Source organism: Babylonia areolata, chromosome 22, assembly GCF_041734735.1.
Source record: "Babylonia areolata isolate BAREFJ2019XMU chromosome 22, ASM4173473v1, whole genome shotgun sequence".
NCBI classification, from domain to species: Eukaryota; Metazoa; Mollusca; class Gastropoda; order Neogastropoda; family Buccinidae; genus Babylonia; species Babylonia areolata.
The window spans coordinates 36,783,684-36,794,068 of NC_134897.1; the positions used below are offsets into that span (position 1 = coordinate 36,783,684).

Below are 10,385 nucleotides of genomic sequence, written 5' to 3' on the forward strand. Positions count from 1 at the left end.
GTTTGCTGGTGTGTACGAGATTTTGTTTTCATTTCGGAATCAAACTCTTTTTTCTTCTCCTATTCTATGTTGCTGTAGTTGGCCTGATGCAAGTATGCTGTTTGATGCTTGCGCAATTTAATTGTACTGTTTAGCATCAGGTGTTTTTTTTTGGTTTTTTTTGTTTTGTTTTTTTGTTTTTTATTGTTTTGTTTCTTTTTTAAGGGTTGCACATAAATCACTCACAACTATCTTTCCAGTCAAATGATCCCCAACGGCTACGAAAAGAATATCAAAGTACAAGTGATGGTGTTTCCGTTATGAAAGCACAAATAACCAGTGAACCTTTGTGAAAAGTGTTGAAGTATCAAGAGTTAACAATCATGTCCGCATCGCCATTCCTAACAAAGAATTTCACAGTGCGCGCAAATTCGCCGACCAACTGAACAGGTCGTCAGGGAAGGGTCACTGCAGAATACTAATACAGTACAATACAATACAATACAATACAATACAATAACGTCCTGCTTTCGTTATTAGGTCAAAGCAAATATCCGTGCCGCCACTCACTATGAACGTGACCATAATTTCTTCAAACGGGACTTCAGACTGGGGCGGTCATCAGGGAGCGGACACTGCAGAAGGCTGCGTGGTGTTAGGTGTTGACACCGGTGGCTTCATCCCTTGGGACAACCCGGACAACATGGTCAGTCAGGACGTGGAACAGGCAGTGGACACAGCAGTGGGGGCCGTGTGTCTGCCCATCCTCTTTCTCATCTCCGCCCCAACCAACATCCTCAACATGCTGGTGTTCTGGAAACAAGGACTCAAAGAACGCATCAACCTGTGTCTGTTCTACCTGTCTTGCGTCGACTTTGTCCACATGCTGCACGCCTTCTTCTGCAACGTGGACAGGTTTTATCTTCCGATCAACCAGCCTGTGAAATTTGGTCCCGTATTTCGGTTCATCGTGAATCACAGACTGCTAGGACTTCGCAGTCTGACCTGGCTTTCTGGGGTCGTCTCCATGCTGATCGCGTGTGAGAGATGCTTTTGCGTTCTCAGTCCGCTGCGCTCACAGACCGTGTTGAGCACCAGAACGACCGGGTGCATTCTCTCCTTTTCAACCGTGTTCTGTTTAACAGGTTCCCTACTAAACGGCATGAGATGGGACCTGGTTTGTGTTCTTAACCCAGAGACCAAAGCAACGTCCACGGAAATACTTACCAGTCAGTTCTTTGCGCGCCACAGGTCTCACCTTAAACTCATGGTTCTCTTCTACGGGGCGGTTCAACCGATTCTCTGCGTCACCGTGATCGTGGTGACGACAGCTGTGACGTCAGTCAAACTGAGGGCCATGGTGGCGTGGCGAGAGCAGACATCCTCACAGACACAGTCATGGCGGGAGGTGGCGTTAACTCGCATGCTCATCGCTGCGTCCGTGCTCTACATTATCTGCGCTTTGCCGACAACGGTGATAGGGTTGAGCACTCTGTTTGTTCCCGGCATCAGCCTGGACGGGCGATATTACAACGTCGGCTTGGTTTTGGTGAACTTGTTCGAGCTGACTTCTTACGTCAACGCTTCCTTCAATTTTTTCATCTATGTGTCGTTGGGGTCCAAGTACAGGAACACACTCCGAGTGATCTTCTGGTGCTGCTGTCCATTGCATCACCATCACCATCACCAAAAAGAGCTGAAGTAAAAATGATGAAGGTAATATGGAGAACCGTAAGCCACAATGACAATGGTTAATGAAAAAGTGACATCAATATCCATTGTGATTCAGGTACAATTCACTAGTAATAATGTCATTAAATGGAGGACAGTTCATTTGCATGTTATGTCAAGCTGTTGAGAGAGAGAGAGAAAGAGAGAAGTCTGAAGTCTGAAGTCTGAATGGTTTATTGTTTAGGCCTTTCTGCCCGTGACAACAGGGGTAAGGGGGGAGGGGGGGGGCGGGGGGGGGGGGGTGGGGGGGGGGCTTCCGTGTTAACACCCATTATAAAGAACAGCGCCAATATATGTAAAGCAAACAAAGGGTACAAAAGAGATAAAGGACAGAGTAAGACAGACAGAGAGAGAGAGAGAGGGAGAGAGGGACAGAAAGAAGAGAAACAGACAAAAGATAGATGGGCAGATTGGTATGTAATCATGCGTCATTAACCAAAGATAGACTTGTTTCTATGGGTGAAGGCTTTGGACAAGAACAGAGAGAGTGGAATGCATGTCTTCACATCTGCAAACAACCGTGACAATTTAAATGCATTGGGGTGCACATGATACTTCTTCGGTATATACTGTTCTCTGAGATTTTTGTATTCTGGGCATGTCAAAATAAAATGGAGTTCGGTTTCTTGTTCATCTTTACAGAATAAGCACCACATATTTTCACGCTTTTTTGAATATCTCAGTCTATGCGGTGTCAGTGGGGATACACCAAGTCTGACTCTTGTGAGTACTTTTCTTAAAACAGGGTTCTTGATTATGTTTAGATATTGCGGTGCGTTGTGTAGTTGTCTGAATGTAGAATATAATGTAAATTTATCATGTGATGTTACATTGCTTTCCAAATCTTGCAGATAGCAATCACATAATCTCTGTTTAAAAGCACACAAGAAACTGTTTATATTTTCCACACCCTGGTTTTCCCACACATAGCCAAATCCGTATCTATATAATGTAAAACAAATTCGTGATGCCCAATTGTATTTATCCCTACAATGGAGACCATACAACATTCTGTATGCTTTAAATGGAATGCGACTTTCATGCATCCTAGTAACATTTAACCAATATCTAATACAATTAGTGTAGGTCTGGATATATAAAGGATATCTACCCGTTTCACAGTAAATTAAGGTACTTGGTGTTTCCACACTGATATTTAGCAGACGTTTGATAGCGAATAAGTGTACTCTCTCAATGACAGTATAGTCTGCCATTAATCCCCAGACTTCTGACCCATAGTTTAACATCGGCTGAATTTGACAATCAAATAATTTGAAGAAGATTTTCGGGCAATTTTCTCCTAACGTCCACAAGAATTTAAGGATGCCATACACACCCTTTTTTGCTTTCAAAGACATTTCCTCAAGTGCATATGAAAATGTCAAACCAGTGGAAAAAAACTACGCCTAAATATTTGTAAGTGTTCACAACTTCCAGTTTTTTGCAATTATAGAACCATTTCTCTCTTGATGCAATATGTCCTCCTTTCTTAAATACTACAATTTTCGACTTTTCAACGTTTACTGTAAGGTTCAGAGTCTTGGCAGTATTACTAAGTGCATTTAACTGACACTGAAGACCTACTACTGTATCAGAAAACAATATCATCATCTGCAAAAAGTAGAATGAGGATTTGAATAATATCATGAGAAAGTGTTATACCATGTCTACCTTGTTGCATGACTTCATCAACTAGTTCATTTATTAGGAACAAAAATAAAATTGGACTGCAATTGTCACCTTGCTTTAAGCCTCTCGGGCACAGAAACGGTTCAGTCATATCGTTATTCGCTCGCACTCTCGCTTTCACAACCGCATACATACTCTTTATCGCTTTGTACATTTTCTTATGAATACCGTTTTTGCGTAACACTAGCCAGAGATGATTCCTATCAACGAAATCAAATGCCTTTTTGAAATCAATAAAGGCGGCATATAATTTAGAATGGCTCGACAGTTGCTTTTGTACTAAGGCAAGTAATTTAAAAATGTGGTCAACAGTACTGTAACCTTTTCGAAACCCCGCTTGTGACTCATTCAATACAGCATTTTCTTCAACCCATGCAGTCAGGGGCTTGTTTAGAATGAAAGTATATAATTTACCAGATACGTTAAGCAAAGATATCCCTCTGTAATTGTCCGGATAATTAGTATCACCTTTCTTATGTAGTGGGTGTATAACTGCTTCAGACCAAGTCATTGGGAATGTTCCAGAGTCGAATAATTTATTGAATAATTGGGTAAAAAATGTTACTTCAATTGGTGAACCATATTTATAAAATTCGCCACTAATCCCATCAGGACCGGCAGCTTTTCCTAATTTCAGAGCTTTTATTGCTCCAATAACTTCTGTTTCGGTTATGGTGGCATCTAAAAATACTGTTATACATGCTAGAACTTTGCAAAGTTTCGTCAAAATCAGCTTCGTTTGTTGTGTTTTCGATATTAATCACTATATCATCCTCCATTACGCCACATCCAAATACTGACTTAAAATGTCTAAACCATTCATCGCTTGAAATACAGCTAGGTGGTGTTCTACCATATGTTGGAGATTTGATTGTACCCCAGAACTTTTTCTGATCTTTTCCAGAACTCTCTAGAATTTCTAGAATGTGCTTTTTATAATCTGAGCTTTTCTTTTTCAGGAGCTTTTTATACTCTCTTCGTTCAATTGTATTTTCAGTTGTGTCACTGGTATTTTCGGGTTCATCCACAAGTCTCACACCCCACTGGTCAATCAGTTTCCTCGTTCTCTGCTGAGGTGGACGCCGAGGTCGAGGGCTGGCTGGGGGAGGTGGTAAGTGCACCACACTGGAAGACATAAAAATCATCACTGTGTCTGGTCGGTGTGACGATCAGCAGCATGATGAGTGTCGACCTGCTGCTGGTAGGAGGGCTTTCCTCTCCAAGATGTTGTGATGTCTGTGGGAGCGGAGAGGGAGGCAGGTGGAGAATCCCTGTGCCTGTCCTCCAGCCGTTTCCGACCTGGGAGTGTTGGGAAGGCGTGCATGTCAAACATCGAGGGAGGGTTACCGTTCGTGACATTTTGTTCCATTGTTTCATGGTTTTGAGGAAAGTAGTGAGGTGGGATTTCACGGGGAGAACTGTTGTTTGCAGCATCCCGTCGTTCGGCTGCTGTCGTCTGCGTGAGGTCATCAGGAGTTGAGTTCCTGGTCATATGTCTACCAGGACGTGCATGTGTGGGTCTTTGTGGTGTCTGTGGAGATTGCGTCGATGGGGTGATCGGTTGTTGTTGTTGTACTTGTTGTAGTACAGCAGACATTTCCAGAAGTACGCCTTCTTCCTAGCTTCTCTTTCCTCCCTAAGAATTTGACTCTGGCGTTGAGACAGATCGGAAGCAACCCTGACATTCAGCGTGTTTGCCATCTCTCGTCTGCTTTCGTTGGATTGTAAGATGGACAACTTGTCGCACCAGCGATGTAAGCAAGCGATGATGGGGCGGGGACGATGGCTGTCCTGGCTCTTCAGTCCAGTGCGATGGGCACGCTCCACATTGTCTTTCTTGTCTGGGTAGAAGCGGTTCAGCAACTGCACCACCAAACTGACACACTGATTATTGTCCTCCTCGAAGCTTTCGGGCACATTGAAGAACCGTACGTTGTTGCGCCTCGAGAACGATTCTAGTTTGTCCATTTGGATGTCCATTTTCTTGCTCACATCGAAGAAGAAGTCCTTCCATTGGCGGAGGTTGTCACATTCTTGCTCCAAAATGTGGTGTTTGTTTGCAACAGTTCCCATGTCGTGGTTCAGTTGGTGATTCTGCTCTTGAAGGGAATGACACCACGATTGCAGTTTGTGCACCGTTTCAGCTAAAGATAGTGCAGCAGGGCAGGAGCTTGAGTTGTGAGGAAAACTGTCGACTTGCTGACGATAGCCTGCTAGAGACAGCATTCTTCTCTGCACTGAAGAGCTTGGGTCAAGGGTTTGAGCACTGCTACACCAACCATGCGTTGAAGTTCTTGGATCACCATGAAGATGATTAGGATTTTGATTGTAGTCAATGTTTTGCTCAAGCTGGTATCTCTGATCGTTCTGCCAAGTTGGTCCAGGGTTTGCTTCCACATCCCCACAAGCCAGCAGCAGCCAGGTGATGAAGACTGCCGACACACTTGCAAAGCAGCAACTGAGACGTGCAGTGTTATACCTCAACTTTATGATATGACGTGTTGGATTGCTGAATGTCAAAGTCACAAGATTGTGGAACCTGATCAACAGCCCACATAACAAAACATCGTCTAACTTGAGAAACAGCATCTTCCAGTGAGGGAGAGAGACCGTAGATGCTTTTGCGATGTTCACTGAACACATCAACACAGGTGCTTGCCGTTTGATTTTCATTTAAGGCACACGTAACGAAGAACAGCGTACCGAGTAACACCGTGCGGGTAAAGGTTAACGGCCATGAAAGTTTAATGCCATGTGCCTGTTTCATGTTCACGAATCTTGCCCTTCCACTTTGGGGCAAAAATGTTTCATGTTGTGCGTGCATGACGCGCAGTTCACGTGCACACTGGTTAGTAAAGTCGGTTTAGCATCTGGCTTTATTTCACATGAACTTTGTCCTTCTTTGTCAAGTGTTAATTTTCAAAAGTAATTATACGGTTCACCAGGACCGATCTTATGTAAATCAAAACACAGTCGTGATCCACATATCTTCAGGCATATTGTGTTTCAACACAATCCGACATCGCTATACCACTGAAATTTCTGTTTGCACTGGACAGCAGAAACACCTCCGATCAACATCAAGCAAGGGAGACCAGCAGAGAGAGAGAGAGAGGCAGACAGACAGACAGAGAGTTAGATCGACAGACAGACAGACAGACAGAGAAACAGAGGGAAACACGGGCAGAGATGGATGGATGAGTGGATGATTGATAATTAATTCGTTTATTGGTCGTTACCCCACATTTGAAGTGTCAGAAAACGAACGTTTGCGAAACAAATATAAAATCGTTGCAGACATCGCATTGTACTTTTTTTTTTTAAATTAAGCGACATACAGTCAGCTACGTAATGATGTAACGCACACTATAAACCACACATACATGGTTAACTGTACCCACCACGTTACTCATTAGTAGGACATATTTAGACAATTATACTGATTTATAAGTGTAGATTGTAGCTTAAACGATCTATACTGATAATTTGATGGATTCCTGAAAGTTTGTTAGTGCACAGATGCCAAACGTAACGACAATCGAAACAGTGACGACCATCTAAACTGGCTAAGGAACTTAAAAAAAGTTCCAAAGGTATGTATTGTACTCTTACAAGTCATACAGGACAGGACGGGACAGGATAAAGTTCACCTGTTTTTCTTTCCACCGATGCCATAATTATGTACGTTTACGTTTACAATGTGAAGAACCAACCGTTACTCTCAGTGTCACACAACCCTTTCGAACTGCCGCAGTGTCTTTGTTGCTGCCGATATATAGATACCACGGTAGTTCGAAGGGGTTACGAAAGCGATTTTTTTAGCGTGCAAGATTGTCAGGTTATTGTGAATGGCACACGAGACGACGGTGAGATTTTTAATTATCAAGCCGAGAGAGCGATAGCTTATAGTACAGTGACGAATCTCCGATGTGCTTGGATGTCCATGGTCTTACCTTTGACATGATTATTATTATGATGGAGGTTATGAGTACTGCATGTATGCGCGGCTGTTTAGTTGCGTTTGTTTATTTATTTGTTTATTTATTCATCTGTTTATTCATTCATTCTTTTACTCAACCACTATTTCAACCTTCTCCCATATTACAACTAGTTGCCCTGCCATCTTTACATTCGGATGATAACAAAAGGAGTGTGATATCAGTGATATAAATCATCAACAGCCATCTGCGCTTTGTATGAAAGCGAGTAGAATACGCTTAGGCGAGGCATGATGGATAAACAAGTTATGGTTAGGAAAAACTGACGGACTTCGATGTTTGGTAACCAGCCTTCCATTTGTATTTGTATTTATACTTCTTTTTATCACAACAGATTTCTCTGTGTGAAAATCGGGCTGCTCTCCCCAGGGAGAGCGCGTCGCTACACTGCAGCGCCACCCATTTTTTTGTATTTTTTCCTGCGTGCAGTTTTATTTGTTTTTCTTATCGAAGTGAATTTTTTCTACAGAATTTTGCCAGGAACAACCCTTTTGTTGCCGTGGGTTCTTTTACGTGCGCTAAGTGCATGCTGCACACGGGACCTTGGTTTATCGTCTCATGCGAATGACTAGCGTCCAGACCACCACTCAAGGTCTAGTGGAGGGGGAGAAAATATCGGCGGCTGAGCCTTGATTCGAACCAGCGCGCTCAGATTCTCTTGCTTCCTAGGCGGACGCGTTACCTCTAGGCCATTACTCTGTGAATGTTGCTTGCGATTAAAAGAAAGGGGGGGGGGGGGGGGGGGGATTTTATCTTCGACGCTCAATCCTTTTAAATTGTTTCGTCTACTTTTTGTGATTTCCATCGGCAAGAGAGATACAAGCCAGATATGACTTTTGAAGATGCTTGCTTTCATTTAGTACTCTTTCAGTGTTTGTTGTCGTTAGCCAGTCTGCCAGTCATCAGTCAGTCAGTCGTTCAGTCAGTCACACTGTCTGTATGTCCGTCCGTCCGTCCGTCCGTCTGTCTGTCTGTGTGCCTGTCTCTGTCTCTCTCTGTGACTTTATCTGTCTGCCTGTCTCTCAATATGTCTTTCTGTTACTTTGTCACTGCCAGTCTGTCTGTCTGTCTGTCTGTCGGTCTGTCGACCTGTCTGTCTGTCTGTCTGTCTGTCTGTCTGTCTGTCTGTCTCTCTCTCTCTCTCTCTCTCTCTCTCTATCTGAGACTTTGCCTTCTCCTGCCTGTCTCTCAATATGTCTTTCTGTTACTTTGTCACTGCCAGTCTGTCTGTCTGTCTGTCTGTCTCTTTCTCTGTCTTCTTCTTCTTCTCTCTCTCTCTCTCTCTCTGAGACTTCGACTCTGTCTGCCTGTCTCTCAATATGTCTTTATGTTACTCTGTCTCTGCCAATGTCTCTCTCTCTCCGTTTCTCTGTCTGTCTGTCTGTCTGTCTCTCTCTCTCTCTCTCTCTCTCTCTCTCTCTCTCTTTTATTCTCCTTCCGTTCCCACAGAGTGAGCGCAAGCCACTATACACGCACTCAGAAGCAGAGATAAAAAAAATAAAAATTGCAGACGACGACTAATTAGTTGCCTTTATAGATTAGATTTATACTTCACTTGAATGCTATAAAATAAAACCAGAATACATTATTAGTCCACAACTTTTTTTTTTCTTGGGTCTGTAGCTTTTAAAGAAGGGACTCCGCAATGACAAGAACGACAATTGGTGTATGCAACACCCTTACTGATTAATGAAAGGGGAAACAAAAAAACAGTGCGGAACTTAAAGCCAAAATAAAAATAACCCAACATTTTAAACTAGATATAATACTGTGTACTGTGCCCCCTCCCCCCCATGCCCACCCCGATTAAACAAACACGGAGAAACCGAAAAGTGCTATCTTACATCAGTAAATCAAAATGCAGTTTTATCATCCTGCTATCTGTTTTACTGGTCTGGTAGCAGATTTCAGCCCGGAAATCGAATTCGTTCAAAGTCTTTAGAAACAGCAGAAGCACCATCTTAATCAATTAACAGCATCTTTGAAAAAAAAAAACAGAGTTAGTAAGCGATGAGAAAGACACGACAGTTCACAGTGAATAGTAGAGTTTGGAACCAATATCACTGACGATGAAGCAACAATAAGTGAAGTGTTGGCCTAGAGGTAACGCGCCCGCCTATGAAGCGAGAGAATCTGAGCGCGCTGGCTCGAATCAAGGCTCAGCCGCCGATATTTTCTCCTCCTCCACTAGATCTTGAGTGGTGGTCTGGACGCTAGTCATTCGGATGAGACGATAAACCGATGTCCCGTGTGCAGCATGCACTTAGCGCACGTAAAAGAACCCACGGCAACAAAAGGGTTGTTTCTAGCAAAATTCTGTAGAAAAATCCACTTCGATAGGAAAAACAAACTGCACCAATGAAAAAAAAGCAAAAAAAACTGGGTGCCGTTGTAGAATAGCGACGCGCTCTCCCTGGGGAGAGCAGCCCGAATTTCACACAGAGAAATCTGTTGTGAGAAAAAGAAATGCAAATACAAATACAATAATCAGCGGCTGTTCGCAGGGCTGGCAGCGAATTGTTAAAGTATTCATCCTCACTAGAGTTCGGTCCACTCTCTCATAACAGCGGCTTGTGAAACAGCGACCTCAGTATCTCGTTGCAGACATTGCTAATAAAAAAAACAACGACAGTTGTTTGCAGCAAGCTGCTATAATTTTGTTGACGTGATATATGTGAATGACAACTGGCTTTCTTTGCCTTCGTCTTCTTCGTCTTCTTTTTACTAGAGAAAATTTACTTTAATCTTCTTATTTGGAACACTAAAATGTAAATGACATTTTCTGCAGCAAGGATGATGTGTTAATTACTACAGCAGTTGGTTAATTACTACAACAGTTGGTTGTTGTTGTTGTTGTTGTTATTTGTTGTTATTGTTTCTTAGCAAGGATTGTATGTGGATGGCGACAAGAAGAAGAAAAAAAAACGCCCGTAGGTGCTGGGGAGGACCCAGTGAAGCACTGTCTCCACCAGCACTTGGAACAATCCT

General features: G+C 43.0%; 1 protein-coding gene across 1 annotated transcript; it reads left to right on the forward strand.

Moving 5' to 3' along the window:
- Window positions 1–550: 550 nt before the first annotated feature.
- On the forward strand, window positions 551–1,684 carry LOC143297116 (uncharacterized). Its single transcript, XM_076609290.1, has one exon. It carries the CDS (start codon window positions 551–553, stop codon window positions 1,682–1,684), a length of 1,134 nt encoding a protein of 377 aa, XP_076465405.1.
- The last annotated feature ends 8,701 nt before the right edge of the window (window positions 1,685–10,385 follow it).

Bases quoted from the DNA above. Each gene is read 5' to 3' on its own strand.
- LOC143297116 (XM_076609290.1), top strand. From the start codon at position 551: ATGAACGTGACCATAATTTCTTCAAACGGGACTTCAGACTGGGGCGGT.